Source organism: Mus musculus, chromosome 2, assembly GCF_000001635.26.
Source record: "Mus musculus strain C57BL/6J chromosome 2, GRCm38.p6 C57BL/6J".
In the NCBI taxonomy this organism is placed as follows: Eukaryota; Metazoa; Chordata; class Mammalia; order Rodentia; family Muridae; genus Mus; species Mus musculus.
The window spans coordinates 25879930-25901701 of NC_000068.7; the positions used below are offsets into that span (position 1 = coordinate 25879930).

The following is a 21772-nucleotide window of genomic DNA, read 5'->3' on the forward strand; positions in this document are numbered from 1 at the left end:
TGGGCCCCTGGAAGTCCTTCCCACCTGTACTCCCTGTGGACTCCCCCTCAGCCCCATCTGCTTCCTTAGGGACTGGCTGAGCCAATGAGGGGTGTAAGAAAGTTGTATGCCCAAGAAGAAGGGGCTGGAAGGGTGGGGCCAAGCCTCTACGAGCTGTGCCCATGGGGCCAGGATTGGAGGACAACTGGAGAGGACAGAAGGCAGAAATGGTCCTAGAAGTTGTCCCTACTGGAATATATTGGGAATCTCTAGAGGCTCCAAATGACACTAGTGTATTTCATAGTCAGTAATAGGACCAAGAGAATAGATATCCTGGGGTGCTATGGTGGCTATGTTATGGGTAGGAAGCTACAAAAATACCCTGGGGACAGAATTTTGACAGCCTGGGCTCAAGGAGTCTCCATATCCCAGGAAGGGTGGGGAGAGGTTGATGTTCCCACAGACATTGTCATGGGGAGTTTTGTGACCAGGAATCATCTATCCGTTGACATCTCTGGGATCTTAATGTAAATGTGTAGAGGTGGGGGGAGCTGAGGATGCTGGGGTGGAGTTGAGGCAAAGCCTGATGGATGGGCAGAGGTTTGACTTGCTCTAGGCCCTCTTTCCATCATGATGCTGTGTCCTCACAGGGTCTCCACTGCAGCCACCCCTTTGAGCCTGGCATGGTGAAACTCTCAGTCTACTGGGGACAGAGCCCAGGGGTAGAGGCTGGGGCAAGAGCAACCTAGTGGCATCCCAGCCTGCTTCTGACCTGGCCAGTCTAGGATCAACTGTTAGCCTTATTTCTAAGCTGAGCCATCCCTACACTTGCACACCCAACATAGCTTTCCCAAATCCTGAGGAGTAAGGCCCCCACCTCCTGGCTTTGTGACCAACCCCTAGGGAGTATCTATGTCTTCAACCTTCTTACAGCCAACACATATCTGCCTGAACCTGTTCTCCAAGATCCCCTCTTTACACCCCCTGACATCACCTACTGCCTTACCATTCTCCACCTCAGTGGGGCCATAGCTTCACACTCTGTGGTACCAAGTTTCTCAGTAGCCAGCCAGACTCCCTGTCAGCACTCCCATTCCCAGGGTCTGTCCCTGACCATCATATGCCATAACCACCCCCCAAAGGCCAGGGCCTTCACAGAGCAGTTTCTCAGGCTCATAGATTGCCTTGATGTTCTCCCAAGAATTCTCCAGCCTGTCAGTCCAGTTGCAGGGGGCAGACTCCCCAGCCCCAGCTGCAGTCACCCCAGCATTCTTGCACTCATGAGAGGATCCCTTGGCTCTTCCTTGCTGGGACTTTCTTGTCCTCCATGTCTAGAACCTCGTGGTCCCCACAATACTCCAGGACCCTGGATCCTCCCCTGACCACCAGGTGGTTCCTCTGAACAGCTTCCATACAACAGCTGCATGGTACCTCACTCCCTGCTCTGACAGGTGGACACACCCAGGGACCACGAAGGGCTGCATACTGGAATAAGAAGCCAGATTCTGGCCTCACAGAGGTCCCAATGCAGGTTGTACAGGGTGCCCCCTGCGGTCTGCAGTGACCTTTGCTGAATCCTTGCTCCTTACCTGGAAGATCGTTGCTTTGAAAATTGAGAGAGGCTCCACTGAAGTCCTTGGTTGGAGGACTGACCCAAGACAGCATGCAGTCAACACTCAACACAGACTGCTACTGCAGAGTTCCTGACACTAGGCCCCTTCTTCATGGCAGGGTAGTCTAGGGAAACTCAAGGTTAGGTTGTCTGGAGTTGGCCAGGTCCACAACTCAGTCACCGGAGAATTATCAGCTCCAAGTAGAAAACCAAGGGGCAGGCTGTCCAAGGTTTCCTGTGCCCAAATGTACCCTGGACAGGAACTACTCAGCTGGCTTCAGCTTCCTCAGTTCTGGTGTCACTGTAAGGGTCACTGCTGGACACAGGGTCACAAAGATGCCTGAGGTAGGCTTAACCCTGAATGGGAGAGAGGCAGATCCTTGTCACTTGGCTAAAGGCAGGGTCCTGACCTCCCTGTGGTTGTCACTCCCTCTGGCCAGAGTACAGGGCCTGCATGTGCCAGCACCTGCAGTCTCTAGGGCTTTCTCCAATACAGAGGGGTAAACCTGGCTTCCACCTGCCTTGCATGCTAGACTGCCTCCCCTGACAATACCTATCATGCCTGGGGCTCCACAGGTCACAGGTATGGGGACTTCAGGTATACCCCATTACTCTGAGATACTGCCTGGAGCCCCATCCACCTTCTATGTTGATGTTTCCACTCTGTGTCTCCAGGCTTCATGTGGAAGATTTCAGCCTGGACTCTTCCCTTTCTCAGTAAGTGCTTCACAGGGAAGGGTTGACTATCTCAGGGACAGATGCACCCTCATGCCCTGAGAACCAGGCTCATGGGAAAGGCCACACTTGTTCAGTACCATGATCCAACAGCCAGGCAGGAACATGCCAGTGTTGACCAGCACTTCCCAGGACCGACATGTGTTTCTTGTCCTGGGGGTGGGGGGCTGGGGCTGAAGACAAAGAGATTAATGGTTCCCTTGGAAAGAATCTGTGGACAGGAAATGGGCTCCCCAGGGGTGGGGGGTGGATGTCTGATTTTAGATACTTTTCTAGTGCTGTGATAAAACACCATGACCAAGGCAACTTAAAGGAGAAAGAGTTGATTGGGGTGAGTCCATGGCCACCATGGTGGAGAGCATGGCAGCAGGCAGGCAGGCTGGTGCTGGAGCAGTAGCTGAGAGCTTCCATCTTACCCATAAGCATGAAGCAGAGCTAACTGGGAATGACATAGGCTTTTGAAACCCCAAAGCTTGCCCCTTGTGACACACCTCCTTCAACAATTTCAACAAGGCCACTCCTGATCCTTCCCAAACTGTTGGTGACTGGGACAAAGCATTCAAGTATGTGAGTCTATGCAGAGTTCCTGACGCTAGGCCCCTTCTTCATGGCAGGGTAGTCTAGGGAAACTCAAGGTCAGGTTGTCTGGAGCTGGCCAGGGACAGCTATTCTCATTGAAACCATCACAGAGCCTGAGGCAGTGGTGTCCAGACCTTCAGCAGAAGCCTGATGACAGACAGGTCTGCCACCGTGCCTGTATGAGTACAGTGTTCATTTAAGCCCAAAGCCTACAGCCTCAGCTCCCCTCTGCTTCCTATGTGTGTTGTTGTCTCCAAGGGCCAATGTCTCTGCTGGGTACCTCTCTATCTTGAGCTAAGAGTTAGGCCAAGTGACAAAGACTTTGAGACTGGGGCAGCCAGAGCCCCTCAAGGAAGCCTGTTATGGCATGCTTCTGGGACCCAGATCTACCATTGTCAGAGTGGTCTCCAAGTGAGGCCTCATCTGTCATTTCCATTGATGAACAGAATTGGTAACCACCATTTGCTCAGTGTTTCCAGCTGCTGGTAATTTGGGGTGCTTCCCTGCTACTGTGGTTCAGCCTATTATGACTCCATAGCTGTAGGCTGGGTAGCTGGGGCCACAGCCTATACCTCCATCTCCTTGTTTAGGGCCCTATAGTGCAGTAAACAAACAGACATAGACAGAGATACCCACCTCATGCAATGCTCTCCTCCTCCCCAGACACCTGAGGTCTCAGACCTGGTCACAGTAGGGAGCAGGAACCTGTCTGTGGCTGCCCTTGTTGTATGCTCCTTGGAGAGCCCCTGGGTCCAAAGAAAGATGCCTTGCCAGGAGAGTTAGTTTGGGAAGCCAGTTCTCTTTTCTCAGTCCACACTGGATCTCTTCCCTCAGTTTCCCAGGTGGAGCTTAAAGACCCATACCTGACTGTCTACCCCCCCCCCCCAGGCTGTATGGGGCTGAAGCCTGGAGCATTGTAAGGGGCCTTTCTGGGGAGCTATGTGCTCCAAGCAGAATCCAGAGCTAAAGGAGAGTGCTACAAATAGAGTTCTATTGAACTCCCCTGGGGATTATGAAGGCTTGGGGTTGTGAGAGCATCAGGGCTCTTCCCACTTGGCCAGCCCTCAGAAGATGTAGGGAGGAGTAGATTAGAGTTGCCCCTGGCAGCCTGTTCTCAGGCCCTTCTTACCCAGTCACCAGTACCAGTACCATAGCTGTGCCCTCTAGCTCCTCACCAAGGTGGGTCATGTATTTTACTCTAGCTCAGACTGGTGGTTGGGCATGTGCCCTACCCAAGGTCTGTGGGCATGGCTGGTGTGTGTGTAGCCAGTCTGTGAGTTTGCAGTGTGATACACTGAATGATCTAGTCCTGAGATGGCTTTCTCTTTGCATTGATTTTGACCTCATGGGGTGCTGCTGGTCCTGGGCCCCATCCATACCCATCCTCTCTCTGAGCTCATTCCCAAGGGACACAGTGGGACACGTCTTACCTTCACTCTGTGATACTGGGGGTGGGAGGATGGGGATAAGGCACATCATTGTCCCCAGTGAGGAAGCTAAAAGCAGGCAAGAGGTAGAGCCTGCATCTCTCCAGCTTCCCGGTGGGCACTGACTCTCAGTCCTTACACTTTATGACTCCCGGGAGCTTTGTGTGTCCCACTGTGTCCCTTGAGAATGAGCTCAGAGAGAGGATGGGTTTGGGGCCCAGGACAAGCAACACCCCACGGGTCAAAGTCAGTGCAACCAGAAGGCCATCTCAGGCCTAGATCCTATAGGTCCAAAGGTGCCTGTGAGCAGAGGCTATAAGAGGGGCAGGCCATTCATAAACTCCCTCTGCTCCCGTAGGGCTGTGCGATGCGTCTTCATCTTAGGGTATCTTAAACATAGGTTGGAGTAAAATGGATACTTTTAATCCCTGCTTTGTGTGGTGCTAGAGGAAGTGGGTGGCCACAGGCCATTAAAATTTAAAAGTAAAAAAGAATTCATTGATTTCTCTGGCATTGTAGAGCTCTGACTCCAGTGGCGGCTCCTGGGAGACACCTTCTGCCGTAGGTGGGCACTGCCCACAAAATACCTGGAGCCATCCATACAAATGGGTGTTGTCAGCCTAATGGGAAGCCCTGCTGGGAGGTGGCATTAGTCAGGATCAGCCTGGTTCAGAGAGGATGTCATTAGCCAGGTCAGCTTTCCAGAGCTGGGCGAGGATGCCAACAGGCAGAGTTGGGTGTCACAGGCTCCTGGCTGTTCAGTGAGCAGCAAAGGGCCTGCTGGCTTCTTGATCTTCACAGGCTGCTCAAGATGCTGCTGGGAAGATGACAAGTAGGACAGGAGGCCTTGAGGGCTCAGGACCCTGGAGAGTGAAGCAGCCATGAGCATGGTGCTCAAGACACCTAGAGACCAGGGTCAGACACATGGGAAGCAGCAGGAATGTCCCATGAGAATGTCTAGTGAGATAGGGCAGCAGGGTGCAGGGACAGAGGGGTGGGGGGCAAGGTTCTGTCCTTCCCCAGATAGGGTCCCTGTGGTTGGAGCTCTACCCTTAAGGAGAGCATGCAAGTACTTTCCCAGTGTGTCCTGGGACAGCCTCTCTGGTGGGTCAGCTATAGATAAGTCTGCCCAAGGGAAGTGTGTGAGTCCACAGACCGGTGAGTCAAAGAGGAGCTGATGAGGTTCATCTGGGAATAATTGTCTCACAGGCAGAGGACTGCGGTGGTCACAGTCATCCCACATGGCAGGAGCGGGAACACACATGAGCCTGACCCTTCAGCTTCCCCTCTGCCCATTAAGCCACCATGACTGACTCTGGGTTCTCCCCTAACGATCTTATCCAATCCTAACCTCACCCCCATCAGCACCTGTGCCCCCTCGCCCCGCCCCCCCCCCATTTCCACACACCACAGCTGTATGTAGTTCCTTTCTTCTTCCTACCTCTTGGGGTTTAAACTCCTAGCACATGGCACCTTGAGGACACTTCATCATGTTATACTGGCACGAAATAGCAGAGGGCAGTGAATAGCCACCCTGGCCACTGGGGGCACACTCAGGCAGGTAGAATTTGGTGCCTTGATCTGGCAGATTGTAGAAGACTCCTGTGGCCATCCCTGTTTAGGGTATGGCATAGGAGTAGAGCCAAAGATAACAGAAGCCACAGTGAATCAGAAAGGCTGTGGTCTGTGCCCTAAGGGAGGTGGGGACAGACTGCCATCTTGTTGCCTAGCAAAGGTCTTGGCCACCTGAGGGCCCTGTGGGGCTGAGCAGGTGGGAAGTCCCTCCCTCGAGGCCTTTATTTTAAAGGAGATGGGTGGACAGGAGAGGGATTCATGAGCTCCTTACAGGCTTTTAGGTCCCTGAGGACACCTGACAGTGACTTCCCTGCTCCCACCCCCACCCAGCCTGTCTGCCTAGCCTCAGGTGCCTTCAACGAGAAAGTCGCACAGCTGACTCTTCATAGTCACTAAGTACAGTGTCCTCTCTGGCCTTGGGCTCCTAACACCCTATAAAAAATTAAACTGTGCTGCCATAGAGTGGGGTACAGTTTTGCACTGGATATAGCATGTGTACCAGGGCACTGTGGGGACACGGTAGGTTGTTCTGGAAAAAGTGGGGTACAGAAGTGTGCTGTGGCATAGTGGGTGTGCCGAACAATGTGGAGCATGAAGCTTGCTGGTGTACAGTGTCATTTGTGGGGCAGGAGGGGACATGTGCTGGGATAGAAGGGTGTATTGGGGGACAGTGAGATGTTTGGTAAAATGAGGTTCAGAAGTATAGTGGGATATGCTGGGGTACACCAGCCATTAGCACTGGGTTGGCCCCTACTTGCCTATGGGAAGCTTGGCTTGCTGTGAGGTCCAGGATGGATCCAGTCATGGCCCTGCACCAATGGTACCTGTCCCAAGCAAGATGACCAGGCCTTTTGAACCCTTAGGGAATTCTGTGACCAGCAAACCCACTGTGACCCAGGCCCCTCCCCAGCCCAGGTATAGGGCATTAGGGCAAGGCTCCTGAGCACCCAGTAGTCCACACTTACCAGGCTTTAGGCTGACTGGTGTTAAAACACTTTGGGGCTGTTGGAATAGTCAGTCCTAGCGAGGCACTGACATGGAACTCTCCAACTGTCTTGACGGAACCTGTACCTGATCAGAGGAACATGATGTCCAGCATCTACCTGCCCTGGGTTTGGTGCCCCCTTCCCCAGGTGACAGTAACAGTGAGTGGGAAATGGTAGAAACAGATTGGCTGATATTTGTCTCCTTTGCCTACAGAAAGGCAGCAACTTCTCCATGCAGGGTCCTTCCAGGCAGCAAGACAAGTCTGCAGGGCACATTGTCCTTCTAGCCTTCTGTCCTATGGTCCCTGGTACTGTGTCCCACATCATTTCATCCTAGGGACATTGCAGCCTGTTGGGGAGGACGTACTGGTAGGAGCCATGTGTCCTCTCAAGGGTACCTGACTGCCCCAGTTCACAGGGGAAATGCTGCAAGCTGGCCACACTTGCTAAAGGAGTCCAGGCTCCGAACTCGGACTCCTCCCATTCTTCCTATGTCAGCACGGATGTTTCACCTCCTGCTTCTGAATGTTTCTGAAGCTGAGGAGAGCAGGACCACGTCTGAGGCTGGGATCCTGAGAATAGAGGCTTATCTTCCATTAGCCACAGTTAATCTCAGTGAACACTTGGCTCTTCCTGGGTGTGGCACTGGGGCATCAGTGAGCAGTGAATAGCTCACTCGCTGTTTATACTGGGTGATGTTCGGACCTCAGAGAACGTGGGTGTGGCCTCTGTGTGTGGTGCCATGGGGGATTGGGGATGGTGGACAGAAGACCGGTGGCCAGGTCCACAGTATGGTTAGCTTATGGATAACTGCTTCCTGCTGGCCTTCTGACCATCCTCCAGATTGTAATGATTACAGGCCTCAGAACACAAACCCCAGACGTAATGACTGTGAGCTCCTGTTTAGGAGCTTTTACAGTTACTAAGAAGATTTGAGCATCCAATGCCCAGAACACTGGGTGCTGTAGCCCTGATCTCCTTGGATCCTGGAGGGCTCCAGATGCTGAGCAGATGGTCCACCAGTGGCTGCAGCTGTACTCAGAGGAGGCTTTGTGAGGGCCAGTGGCTGCTTTAGACATAGACCTTGATGGTCCAAAGTAGGGACATTGTCCCTCCCAAGTTCCTCTCTGCTCATGTGGTTTGAAAGAACTCAGTTGGGCTTGGGGCTCTGGTCCTGGCTTGAGGCTCCAGCTGCCTTGGGCCTAAACCTTCTGACGCCAAGCCCCAGCTTCCTCTCCTTTCTCAGGGTCCAGGTGGAGTTCTATGTCAATGAGAACACCTTCAAAGAGCGGCTCAAGCTGTTCTTCATCAAAAACCAAAGATCCAGTGAGTCAGGGGCCTGGATGGAGAGGGATGGGCAGGGGCTGGGAGTCCAAGGAGATGTCCCACCTATATGTGGAGGGAAATGGTCACCCGAGCATCCTGGGGAAGCCCAGTGTGTTGAGTCACGGCCCCCAGGCTGGACCCTGAGCTGAACTGGGTCTAGGCTGTCTCCAGGAGCCAGCTGAGTCACCTCCCCTCTGTCACTCCAGCACCCCCTAGCGATCCCCACCTCCGTGCTTCCCCTCCTCCTTCCCAGCTTTAAACTTGGCCATTCTGGACCCACCTGGGATGCAAGAAGGAAGGGGCTTGGAGGTGAGGCTATGGCTCCAAGTCCCCTAAATCGAATCCCATGAGTGAAGTGGCCTTGGGAAATCCCCAGTACCCCAGGCCCCTGCACCCCCAAGCCTCTGCACTGTAAGTCTCAGTGCTTTATCAGTGGTCAGGTGGATCTGGCGGGGGAAGGTTGGTACAGATACACCTGTCCTCTGCATCTGGAATACAAGTGAGAGACGGAGGCCTATGCGGCTGCTTCAGGAGGGAGCTGTTGAGAGCCCCAAGCAGAGGGGCGGACCTGCTCCTTGATGCTCCTGCCCTGTTGTTCCCCTCCTAACAGGCCTGAGGATCCGGCTGTTCAACTTCTCCCTCAAGCTCCTCACCTGCCTGCTGTATATCGTCCGTGTCCTGCTTGACAACCCAGACCAGGGCATCGGATGGTGGGTGACCTGTGGGGCTGGGGTCGGGGTCCCGAGGCTGAGCCTTTCCATTGCGTTCCACTGGCATTACAGGCAACTGTTTGGGGGACTTGTGACCAACACCTCACCAGACTCCCTAGAAGTCCTGTCACCAGAGCCTTGTGGATCTTTCCTTCTCCTAGTGTGACCCTGTCCCAAAGTCATGCCTAGGGTCACTTAGTCATACCCAGCATGGTAACGGGGTTGGTGTAGGGTAGATCTGTGCACACAGCCACAGTGTGTTTCCTCGAGGAAGAGGTGTATGCTAGCAAGTGTCTGTATAGGCCCCCAGCTGATGAGGCTGGCAGTTCTTCTCCTGAAGTCTTCTTCTCTGTGGTCCTCCCACTGCCCTGCCTTCTGTGAGATGCTATGCTATTATTTCCCAGCCCAGATCCATTCGGGGCGCCATTGTCTTCCCTGTCTTGAATTGTGTCCTGTGAGGCTTGGAAGCTGGGTCCTATATGCTTGCCTCTCCTGACTCCTACTCTATTCCTTCTATTCTCTCCATTCTGTTCTGAGGTGACACTCCTCCCCAAATTTGAGTTCTGTATCCCTCATCTCCTGGTTTCCTTCATTCCTCTGAGGATGCTTTGTCTGGGCCCTTCCCCTTGCTGGTTACTTCCACTGAGTCCTGGTTTTTGGTTTGTTGTTGTTGTTATTTTGGGTTTTTTTGTTTTGTTTTGTTTTGTTTTAACTCCAATTTCCATACCAGCAGATTTGACAAGTGGGCTCAGATGCTAAAGGACTCCTTAGTCAGAGCCTGGAGTTTGAGTGCCTGAGCTGCCGAGGTCCCATAAATCTCCAGGCAGGAGGCCAGATCCTGGAGCCTGTGTGCAGAGTTTCACTGAATTCCTTTTTTCATTTGTTGTCCACTTTCAGGAAAACTAGGGTTCCCAGGCCAAAAACCCCCTCACGTGCTATTGAGAACAAACCTCTCATCACTGTCCGGGTCAGAGGAGGGAAGAGTCTCTGTAGATGTTTGAGGAGAAGCAGAGGTTATAACTAACTCAGAACACTTTTCTGGGTCTGTTTCACCTTTTCCACGTCCCAAAGGCTCAGGACTTCTGCTTGCACCTCCCTAGAGGATCCAAGTCCTTCACAGTCACTAGCAGGGATAGTAGGGGAGGGGTAGGTGATGGATACTTAGGTGGTGGGTGGGTGAGTGAGTGACGGATAATATATAGCTGGATGAGTAGATGGTTGGATGGATAGATGCATGGGTAGTCGGAGAGTTAGGAGTCGGGATGCCAAGGAGATATTGAACAAGAGGATGTGTTAATAGATGGGTACATGAATTACAGATCAGATGGTGGTGGGTTGGTGGATGCATGGACCATAGATGTGGTGAAGGATGGATAGGTGAGTATAGATGTTGGAGAAGAGGAGAGGGGGTCAGTGGATGGCTCAGAGACTTCTGTGGGTGCTGAGTCTAACAGCCCCAGTAAAGCTTGGGTGAGAAGTAGCTCACTGCAAGAGGAGAGGCTAGGAGCTGCCCCCTTCTGGGTTCTGTGAGCCTGGTGCTGGGTCTGGCCTGGAGCAGATTGGTCGAGTCCTGCTTCTCATCAGCTGGTTCCCAAATGCTCGGATATGCTTATCTTCAAGTGGTTTGGAGGTGAGCAACATTAATAGTTCTCCTTAGGATAGGAGCTAGCTATCCAGGTTTGTTCGGAAAGCTCCTCCAGAGGGCTTGTGCATCCACACTGGGACATCTGTGGTTGTGCGGTGGGTGAGGGGCCTCCTGAGCCTGTCATCCTCACTCTCTCCAGAGCAGCACCTTCCTGTAGGGCCCAGAGCTCCAGACTGGCTAGAGAGCTTCCCTACTGCAGGCCAGGGAGGTTCCTTAAATGTTAGAGCACCAGTTTCAGTTGGAGGTGGGCCCTGCGTGAGCAAATGGGGCCTTTTCACTCACTCTGAGCCCTTGGCGTCAGCCCTGGAAGTCTGTGTCTGGGCCAGTGCTTTTGTCTCTTCACAGCTGGGGCTGCACGAAGTATAACTACACTTTCAATGGCTCATCCTCTGAGTTCCACTGGTGAGTTTGCTCCGGGCTCCCATTTGTCAGGCCACATTGGGCCAGGGTGAGAGTTCAGTTGTCCAGCTCTAGTGGAGCCGATGCCCACCCTGGGACATGCTCAGCAGCACCCTAGCACACTGGCTGAAGCCAGTGCTGCAGACACTCCCCGTGTGAGGGGAGTGAATACCCTCCACATCTGGCCACTGGGCTCTCACTACCTTGGTGATACTCTTCTGAAGCCCGACGAGGAGGTGTCCTGGCAGTTGTCATCCTGCCCAGGGCTCACTTCCCTTCTTTTCCTAGGGCTCCCATCCTGTGGGTGGAGAGGAAAATGGCTCTGTGGGTGATCCAGGTGAGTCCCAACCTATCTCTCTTCCTTGTACAGTGAGACTGCTCCTGGAGGCTCAGTAAGGAGAGAGCTTGTTCCCATGTTCAGTGAGCAAGGGACTCAGGCTCACTAAATAAACAGACTTAGGCTCAGTAAGGCCTAGCAACTCTTACTCTGACTTTCCCAGAGACTTTTGAGGGCATACTAGCACCTTCATCTCTTTCTTGGTTGGAACCTGTCCTTCCTACTGTCTGTCCTTACCTAACCCTATCTAACTATCTTCCTTTAAAGTAGAGGTGGGGGTCAATTACTCAGGCGAACTTCTGAGGGGTGTTCCCCAGCTCTGTCCCAGTCCTGTGTGTCTCCAGCCTGGATGACTCTGCAGGATTCATGGCTATCTGTAGTGAGGCTCCATCCCTACCCAGGGTCCAAGGAGTACTGCCAACTAAGCCCCACCCCCTCACAGCCACCTCCACCTCCTGAGGTAGCTTTAGTGGTGCTCCTCAGGTTTCCCCACCCCTCCTTGCCTCATCAGTCCTGATGGCCCACAGGGTGCCTCAAAAGGGCAAGGACAGAGTATGGTCTGCCCTCTAACCTAGCCAGGGCCTAGAGTACTTACTGCAGTTTAGCCTGCAAGCCTTTCTGATCAAGACATCTTACTTCAGCAGCTAGGGTGCAGACAGGCCTGTACACACACACACACACACACACACACACACACACACACACACACACACATGCATGCCCGCCTTTAGGACTCTGCCTGTTGAGTTGTTGAGTCCCTCATAGGTCAGGCCCTGTCCCCAGATCTGCTCCAAGTCTCTTTGCTTTTCTTCACTCAGGTCATTGTGGCCACAATAAGCTTCTTAGAGACCATGCTCATCATTTACCTCAGCTACAAAGTGAGTCCCTCCCTGTGCCCATCCTGCCCTGAGTCCCCACCATGTCCTTTCTGCATAGCCCTTCCTCTATCCCCCAATGAATCCCTAACTCAAAGACTGCCACTCCCAACCCTTATGTCTCCCTATTTCTAAACTCCCAGCCCCCTTTCCTGACCCTGATTGCCATACGGCCCTGCCCCTGCCCCTCACTGGCTCTGAAGTCCCTCTGTCCCCCAGGGCAACATCTGGGAGCAGATATTCCATGTGTCTTTCGTCTTGGAGATGATCAACACACTGCCCTTCATCATCACGGTGGGTGAGCCCCAGCCCCAAGCTCTGCTACCCAAGCCCCGCCTGACCTCTCCCCAACACCACAGGTCTTCTGGCCACCTCTGCGGAACCTGTTCATCCCCGTGTTTCTCAACTGCTGGCTGGCCAAGCATGCGCTGGAGAACATGATTGTAAGTGAGGCCTGGCCCTTGCCAGCTCCAGGAGAGCACTGTTCCCACCTGCTGGCTGGATCAGGCAGTGGTCCAGAGACCGCATGCCACAGTGATGCATTCTAGTCTGGCCTTGAGCTTCCTCTTTCTGTGGAGACAGCTTTTCCAGGCCTGAGAAGCTGGGACAGGGTGTGTGGGTGTGAGCAAGCACAACCAGAGTTGGGCCCCAAAACCAGCGTCAGGAGAATTCAGGTTCCGACTACCTCTATGGCTAGCCTCTGCTGGATGTCCAAGGTTATCCATGCTGTAAATGAAAGCCAGGATGACAGCTGTCCCCCTGGTAGCCAGTCACCTGGACTCAGCCCTGCTCCTGTTGCACAGTGACAACAGTTCTGAAGAAAAAGGTTATCTGCCCTCTGGTACTTTTTGACCTCAGCCCAGGGCATGGCTCATCCTGAGACCAAGCTGAGGTCAGAGTGACCAGCACAGGGCAAGGTTGCCTGGTACCCTCCTCTGGGATGGAAGGGTAACTAGACCTCTGCTTGTTATGCATCAGGGTGTCTGTGGGTTCTGATGGCTGCATTCTCTGCAGAATGACTTCCACCGTGCCATCCTACGCACACAGTCAGCCATGTTCAACCAGGTGCTCATCCTGTTCTGCACCCTGCTGTGCCTGGTCTTCACAGGGTGAGTGCCTAGAAGTCTCGTGGTCCTATCAGGTGGCCACGACTAGCACACTCCTCAGGCAGACCTCAAGCCTAGAAGCAAGCCAAGGGGAGGTGACAGATGGGACACAAAGCTGACAGAGAACTTCGCTCCTCACTTTTGTGTCCAGAGCTCAGGGATACAATGGCCCAACGTCTGAACTTGAAGGTGTCCTGCTCAGCTGGCTGTGTTTGCAACCCTGAAGGAACCTGGCTCAGGGGCTGAGAGGGGTCTCGGGACCCTTTGCTTTGATGTTCAGCTGAGAACGTAGTCTAGAAGCAGCCAGGGTCTTTTGGAGGGTCACTTAGAGTGGGGAGCTTCTGGTCACCTGGGCCAACCTGCCAGCCTCCGGTGCCTGCCTATGGAATGGCCCTGCTCCCCATCTTTAAGAGGCCCAGTCACCTCCTGCTATCCTTCAAGCAAGAATGAGCTGGCTAGGAATGGCTGCAGGGCCTGGAGGATAGGTTGGCAAGGCTTGTGGCAGCCCTACCCATCACTGCTGCAGCCACACACCTTTGCTACCAAAGGCTCCCCCTTCACCAGTGTAGCCCCATTGCCTTACTGCCTCCTGATTAGGACGAGCAGCTTTTCCAAGCTCAGACTTAAACTCAGTGCCAGAGGGCCAAGGTCCTCCTGTGGGTGATGGGTATCCAGGCCAGTCACCTGTATCCTATGGTCAGGGAGGCATCACTTAGGTCCTAGGGGACATGGTTCTCAGGACTGGTAGAGCCTATCACTCTGGGAGGGGAGAAGGTGGGCATGTCCTGTTTCTCTGGCCACAGCAGCCAACTCAGGCAGCCCCATTCCACACTGCAGCCCTGTCTCTTTCCATTCACTTCCTCCCATCCATGGCTGCAGCCCCTGCCCCACTGCTGCAGCCCCTCCCCCACTGCTGCAGCCCCTGCCCCACTGCTGCTGATCCTGCCCCCACTGCTGCAGCCCCTCCCCCACTGCTGCAGCCTCTCCCCCACTGCTGCAGCCCCAGCCCCACTGCTGCAGCCCCAGCCCCACTGCTGCAGCCCTGATCTTCCTGTTTCTAGGACCTGTGGGATCCAGCACCTGGAGCGAGCAGGTGGCAACTTGAACCTGCTGACCTCCTTCTACTTCTGCATCGTGACTTTCTCAACTGTGGGCTTCGGTGATGTGACGCCCAAGATCTGGCCATCCCAGCTCCTGGTGGTCATCCTGATCTGTGTCACCCTTGTGGTGCTCCCACTGCAAGTGAGTCCTCGTGCTCAGCACAGGGACATCAGGAGGCACTCCCTGAAGAGTGACAAAGGACAGGAGGGATCCATGGTGGCTGTGAGCACTTGTTGGAAGGCCATTCCCAGGAGAGCACTGAGGCCAGAGAAGGTGCTCCCTGGTCTGCGGCGGGTCATAGGTTCTCCCTGGACCCTAGTAAACAGTGAGGTGGTGTTCCGCACAAGAGCAACCATGGGCACAGGCTTTCCTTTCCAGAGGGTCTTAGGTACAAGTGATCCCTTTACCTATGCAGACAGACTGTGGGGATGAAATTTACCCTCTTTCCCAGCCACAGCTTTAGGGATGACTCTGAGCTCTGCCCTTGGGCTAGTCCCATCTCTCGGTGGAGCACTGACCCCAAGCCCAGTAGGCAGCTCCCTACTTCTTCCAGAAGGAGCTGCCTGCCTCTCCACTGCCCCTGTCCAGAGTACGCTGCACTGAGAGCCCGAAGTGTGCTAGTTCCATCCCTTTCCCACCCCCACCATGGTCCCTCCTTCCTTCTCCCACCTGCTATCTTCTCTGTGTCTAGGAGCCAGTCCTAGAGGGTTCTGCTCACAGCTGCTGCTCTGTGATCTTCTTCCTAGCCTTGGTCAAGGGCCCTGCTCTTCTCCAGCTAAGGTTTTAATGAGGTCTAATGTGCCAAACTTCCCCCTTAACATTTTACTCTTACCTAAACAACCATTTCCTCCCTCAGTCACAAGTCTGTTTTCTTGCAAAAGTTTAGGGTCAGCTTCTCACATAGAGGGCCAAGCCCGCCCAGAATGGAGCGTGTATGATAAGATGGAATGGGCCTGACTTGGCCATGCACATCTCTTCATTCCACTCCTGAGGCTCTGCACACGATGCTCTAACTCTCCTGTTCAGAGGCTTCCTAGATCCTCGCTATTCTGTGTAATTCACAGGCCAGGCCTCTGGTAGTATCCACCTGTAATCTCAGCCTTCGGGGGTTCAAGACCAACTCCCCATATGAGGATTTTTATGAAAATCATATTGACACGTGTGCCAAGGAACAGATTGTGGCTTACTAGCCTTTAGCATTTCCTAGCAAGTCTCTGACATTCCTGGGGCTTTGCAAAGTTCTGGAGCTTGCTTATAAACCATGCTGGCCTCAAACTCACAGAGATCCTCCTGCCTCTGTGTCAGGAGTGCTCAGATTAAAGGTGTGTGCCATCACACTTAGCTCAAAAACCTTCACAAGTGTTGTTTTATCCAGAGCGCAAAGCTCTTGTTATGTTTCCTCAGGCCGCCTTGTCTTTTTGTCCTGGGTTGAAACTGCATTTCTTCTTCTGAGCTCTGTCAGTGCTGGTGTGTGCAGTGTGTATCTAGCAAGCTGTACCAAACACTGGTCAGCTTTCATGGGCTGCCCCTGAAGAACGACAGTCTCTCACTCCCTCTTCAGTCTAACCATGAGCCTCTGAGCTGTCACTCTGACCTCCCTGTGACAACCTGTTGAGTTTGGGTAGATGCCTGCCTCTGCTTAAACACCTTCTCCCCCCCAGTTTGGTGGAACCAGAATTTTTTTTAATTAAATACTTTTTATCAGTCCAATAGAGTGATAATACAGGGCTTTTACACATTTAAAAATGAATGCAGTTGACTAATATTACCCATCCTTGAATTCCTGAGAGAAACACGACGTAAGACTTTTGACAGCATTATGCTGGAGTCTGCTGAGGTTTGCTGGATTCTCTTCATTCGTTAAGCTTGTGTCTGAGTGGGGCCTGTGTTTTCCTTTATCTGTCATCACATCTAAGATGGGTCTGCTTTGGTCAGAGTCGCTATGGCTGGAGTGTGCAGGTGTCTCCTGAGACTGCTGGAAGCTGGCCACACACCTGGACTTAGAAACAGACACCGCAGTTATGGAGACCTCAGGCCTGTGGCATGGTTCACAGAGAGCTCTGAAGGCATCAAGTTGGCCCTGACACAGTTTTCGGCCCTCAGCCTCTCTTGGCTTACAGACAAAATTCCAAACTCTGGGCCCTGTGCATGGCCTTCCTCTGTGGCTCACCATCGCTTCCTTCTGCCTGCTTCTCCATTCTTCTAGCTGCACTTGGTACCCATGTCAGCTCATCCTGGTGGGCGTTGATGGTACAGTGACAGCCCAGATTCATCAGTCACAGCTCCAGGTGCTCATCCTGACCTAGCATCATCGAATTGTGTTCTTGACATAAAGTCCACATCATGATCTCTGCAAAGGCTCCATTGATTTTTCCAGATAGCATCGCTTTCTAGGTTCTAGGAAGTCATCTCTTTTGGTAGCCTCCCCTTACACACTATAGGTCCCGTCCTCACTGCAAAGCCATCTGAAGCTTGTCCTGGCCTCTCATCTCATAGCCCCACCAGCTTGTTCACGATATCCTGACTCAGAAGGAGCTTAGACAGTGCCAGGGACAATCCATCCATACAAGTCTCAGCCTTCATTGTCTATCAGGACTCTCTTTGGATTCCCCAGTCTCTTCCCCAAGTGAGGATGAGCCCTATCCCAGTAGCCTCAGAGCCTTCTTGGAGGCTCTGAGATGGGGCCCTGATGCTGAGGGTCACTCTCCTCCACAGAGGCCGCATGTTTAAGATTCAGTATCCAAGCATGTAGGCAATGGCTACTCTGGAGGCCAGGTCAGAATGAAATTCTAGTTGGGCTAGGACTTTGGGGGAGGGGTGGAACTGGGGGTGCTCAAGACCCATTGTCTGATAGTTGGTATCATGGTTGTGGCAGCCTCCTGACCATATGCCCAACCGTATGCCCTGCTCCATATGATCTTGTGGCCCTTGTTCCACCTACAAGCAGCCCATGGATATTGGATTTAGAAGTCACCATAATCTAAGATGACCTCAGGTCAACAAATTACAAACACACACACACACACACACACACACACACACACACACACACAAACACACACACTTTTTTCCAGATCAGCTCCCATCTGGAGATTCTGAACAGACAGTGAGTCTGCTTTAGGACTCAATGTCAGTCCTTCATTAGCTCTATTACCCCCTTCACCACAGCTGCAAACACCCCTACACTTCATGTGAGGAGAGTGAGGCCTGAGAGAGGCTGGAAGCAAGCCCTAGGGATCCAGCAGCCCACTGCAGCAGGCCCGGGTTCCCCAACACGCCCTGCCTACAGGTCTCCTTGTGAGGACCCATGGGAGTGAGATGAAGGTCACATCACCTGTGGAATGGACACAGCCGTCAGGCCCATTGCCACATTCCTAGAAGTAGGCTAGAGATGTGGGGTCTTGATGCTCAACAGTGGAACAGACAGTGGACACCTGACCTCAGATCTACATGTCATGTGAAGCCTTGGGCAGAGCCAGTACTGAGCAGCTCACAGGGGCCAGGTAGATGTGAATCTGGCAGACCTCACAACTCTTCCCACCCAGCACGAGGAAACCCCACTGGCAAGGCCTGAACACTGATCTTGTCACTGTTGATAGAGAGGCACCCAATGTGGATGTCCTAATACTGTCAGGAAAGCCAACAGGGAGAGCCAAGATTCTCATGTCTGTCCAGGAGTCTAGAGCACAGGCTCTGGCATCCGCTACTGGTCATGTAGCTTCTGAGACCACAAGCTGGACTTCCCATGACTGTGTCACACAGCACAGCTTCTGACCCCACCTTATACATGCCAGATCCAGGCCGAGCTTATCCTGCTGCAACCTACCAGCCAAGCAGGCCTGCTCTTACTGTCCTCAGCACCTGGCATCTCCATGTAGCTGCTGTCCCACAGCCTGCCCTGCCCTCTGCTCCCCACCAGAGGCCTGTGCTCATTGCTCCCTCTCCACAGTTTGAAGAGCTTGTCTACCTCTGGATGGAGCGTCAGAAGTCAGGGGGCAACTATAGCCGCCACCGAGCACGGACGGAGAAGCACGTAGTCCTGTGTGTGAGCTCCCTCAAGATTGATCTCCTCATGGACTTCCTGAATGAGTTCTATGCCCATCCCCGGCTCCAGGTAAGGCTGGGGGCACCCCTCGGGGGCCTCAGATTTCTTCTAGGCTCCCAGAACAGTTATCGCCCCTCAACCCCCAACTCCCACTCAAGCGCAGAAATGCCATATGCTTGAGCTAGGCTCCTGGGTGCTCTAGAGCCTGGGGGTGGGGGGAGCATCTGTGGTGGTCCAATAAGGCCCTGGGATGACATCACCCAGGAAACAGAGCAATCTGGGGGTGGGACAGGAGCCTGCTCAGAGACACTGACATTCAGCCTTGCCAGCAGGACTACTACGTGGTCATCCTGTGTCCCTCTGAAATGGACGTCCAGGTGCGCAGGGTGCTGCAGATTCCCCTGTGGTCCCAGCGGGTCATCTACCTCCAGGGCTCTGCCCTCAAGGACCAGGATCTCATGCGAGCCAAGTGAGTGCTGATCAGGGCAACACAGCCGACCTAGGCCTGAGGCCACCAGCCGTCCTCAGGCAGAGGGAAGGAGGGTCATGACAGTCTTAACTGCCTAGGGCAGACAGGGGTCCCAGGAGGCAGGGCCAGAGTGGGTGAGTGGAACCCTAGAACCTATCCTCACGTGCTAGTCACTGCTGGACAGCCTGACGAACACTCCTGGCCGAGCTGTGGTCTCTGCTGTGGACCTTGCCTGTGGGCAAAATTTTCTCGCTCCTGCTCTGAGTCTGGGGATTTTCTCTGTTAGATTTTAGGGAGCTTAAAATAGACCAGGGGTGGAAAAAACCTGCTGCGAAGAGTCAGAGACAAAGACACCAGGCTGAGGGTGGCTCTTGATTTAAAGACAGAGTTGACAGAGTGACTTGAGGTGACAAGAGTGTGCTGTTAACATGCAACTCGAACGTGCTATCGCACCATCTGGGACTCTCCCCCAAAGCCTCTGTGCCACGTCTTCATTCTAGAAGGTTCCTGTACCCTTTGTTGTGTGGTACAGGTGATATGGGGCCAAGGGCAAGCAGATCAATGGCCCAGGTCCTTCATCCCCAGAACCCTGAGCTGGGGCGTTCACGGATACAGCCTCCTTTGGGATCCTGCTCTGTTCCCATGAGACTGTATCTGCCTGTGTCCAGCTCTGGGCTGGTTGGCTGGAGAATAGTGCCAGCTAGGCAGGAGGCTCCACCCATGGCTTTTGTGGAGCCGGAGGTGGAATGAGGCTTCACTGTCCTGCTTGTGAGGTAAGGGTTTCTTAGACTGATCCTTAGCAGCCAGACTCCTGGGAACCTGGAAATGGCCACCCAGGTCAGTCAGACAGAGGAAAGGACACACAGGGTTAATGGGAGCCTAGGACATGGGCAGTGCCCTATGTAAGGTCAGCTGCCCTAGGGCCTAGGTAATTCCCATCAATAACACAAGTGGACCGATTCTTTCTGACTCTAAGCCTCTGACAGCTGTAGGCAGAGACCAGAGTGTGGATGGATGTGGCAGAGTGGTTCAGAGACCCCTCTCAGGTACCAGGAGGCCACAGCTTGGAAACCCTGAGTGGTTCCCACTGGCCAGTTGGTGTCTCTAAGATAGGCTTGGCTTGTGAGCATTGCTCAGCCTCTGAGCTTGGACTCTGAAATGGGTGTCCTGGCATCCTGACCTGCTCAGAATATGCTGGAAGAATCTGGGGAGGTTGGAAGGCCTGGGATGCACTGAGGACTTGACACTAGGATGTGCTGGACTGGGCCTGGCTGTCTTGGCAAGGCCCCTGCTTGGCCATCCTTCACCCTTTGCGTGCCCAGCCTCTCCTGACCTCCCGGGGAGGCCTCTGGGTCCTTAGCCACACTCAGCAGCTGCTGCTCTGCAGGATGGACAACGGAGAGGCCTGCTTTATCCTCAGCAGCAGGAATGAGGTGGACCGCACAGCTGCGGTGAGTTCAGGCAGACTCCCCCAACCCGTGCTGCCTGCCTACTCTTAGCAGTAGGCCCTCTAACACCAACCACACCTCCCCACAGGATCACCAGACCATCCTTCGAGCCTGGGCTGTGAAGGACTTTGCCCCCAACTGTCCCCTCTATGTCCAGATCCTCAAGCCCGAAAACAAGTTTCACGTCAAATTTGCTGGTGTGTTGGGGCCCTGTGGCATCATGGGTATGCAGGCTGTAAGGGTATGAACAGAGTCTCCCTCTCCTAGGCTCAAGGAAGGCTCTCCTTTGGGACAACCTTCCCTCTAGCTCTCTGCATCAGAAAGTAAGGAGCAGCCTTGGCAAATGATCTGTCGTCCCACTGGGGCCAGAGGTGGTGAGGGAAATGGGGACAAGCAGAGCCTGAACAGACAGGGGCCATGATGGGCACCCGGGGACAGCCCGTCTGGGTAGAGCTGGGGTGATCCCAGACATTCAGGTACTCCTCTGGGACTCACTGAGATGCTGAGCTAATGCTGAGCAGGAGTGGTTCGACATGTTCAGAAAGACATGGGTGCTGTGGGGAGGGACCACAGGCAGCAGGGGTCTGACCCTGCAGTTCCCACAGACCACGTGGTATGCGAGGAAGAGTGCAAGTACGCCATGCTGGCCCTGAACTGCATCTGCCCGGCCACCTCCACCCTCATCACCCTGCTGGTGCACACGTCCCGTGGCCAGTGAGTGCCCTGTGCCAGACCGACTACCACGCCCTGGTCATCCCGATCAACCCCACAAGGCAGGGCGGGCTCCCTGGAGGTGGAGGGCATGTCGTGGGCAGAGGTCTGGCACAGGAAGGGGTCTAGGGAGATGCAGGATGCATTTAACCAATTGGGTAAGAGGGGCAGGCCTGGCTGAGGGGGGCAGCCCCTTACCCTAGTCCTCTGGCAGGGAAGGACAGGAGTCTCCCGAGCAGTGGCAGCGCACGTACGGGAGGTGCTCGGGCAACGAGGTGTACCACATTCGCATGGGTGACAGTAAATTCTTCCGGGAGTATGAGGGCAAGAGCTTCACCTACGCAGCCTTCCACGCGCACAAGAAGTACGTGGGGCTCGGGGTGGCCTAGAGGGTTGGAGCCCGCTATGCCCACCACCACTGGGCTACTCGTCCTCCACCCAGGGCCAGGTCATTATGAGTGGGGGTCCTGGGCAGGAGATCACAGAGTCTCAGCTAAGGGCAGTGTAACCCGGCTCTGCGCACCTTGTGAGGTGGTCAGGACATCCCAGGGCAAGGTTCATGTAAGAACCTGCCGCAAAGCCTCTCCTTTCTGAAGCTTCTAATGCTGACCTGGGATCCTCAAGTCCCTAACGCCTGAGGGGAGGGCTTGTCCAAGAAGTCCAGGCGTGGTCCCTGGGAGGAGACTAAGTAGCTCAGGACAATGTGA

At 53.9% G+C, this 21772-nt stretch overlaps 1 protein-coding gene across 33 annotated transcripts in view; it reads left to right on the top strand.

Moving 5' to 3' along the window:
* The window catches only part of Kcnt1 (potassium channel, subfamily T, member 1), a 54483-nt gene that overhangs the window by 16139 nt on the left and 16572 nt on the right, over positions 1-21772 (top strand). For 9 of the 33 annotated variants that reach the window (XR_003952108.1, XM_006497895.4, XM_006497894.4 and 6 more), the window contains exons 2-17: positions 2267-2308; positions 8140-8219; positions 8830-8929; positions 10920-10976; positions 11262-11310; positions 12129-12188; positions 12405-12479; positions 12545-12628; positions 13200-13294; positions 14353-14533; positions 18342-18506; positions 18767-18906; positions 20294-20357; positions 20443-20551; positions 20960-21068; positions 21280-21429. Coding sequence is in view for 32 of the 33 variants with exons in the window: in XM_006497895.4 (XP_006497958.2) it covers positions 2267-2308; positions 8140-8219; positions 8830-8929; positions 10920-10976; positions 11262-11310; positions 12129-12188; positions 12405-12479; positions 12545-12628; positions 13200-13294; positions 14353-14533; positions 18342-18506; positions 18767-18906; positions 20294-20357; positions 20443-20551; positions 20960-21068; positions 21280-21429 (1560 nt within the window). In the remaining variant the exon portion in view is untranslated. Of the gene's footprint in view, positions 1-2266; positions 2309-8139; positions 8220-8829; positions 10977-11261; positions 11311-12128; positions 12189-12404; positions 12629-13163; positions 13295-14352; positions 14534-18341; positions 18507-18766; positions 18907-20228; positions 20358-20442; positions 20552-20959; positions 21128-21279; positions 21430-21772 lie in introns of those variants that run through there. The other 24 variants (NM_001145403.2, XM_017317195.2, NM_175462.4 and 21 more) reach the window with 13 other exon arrangements.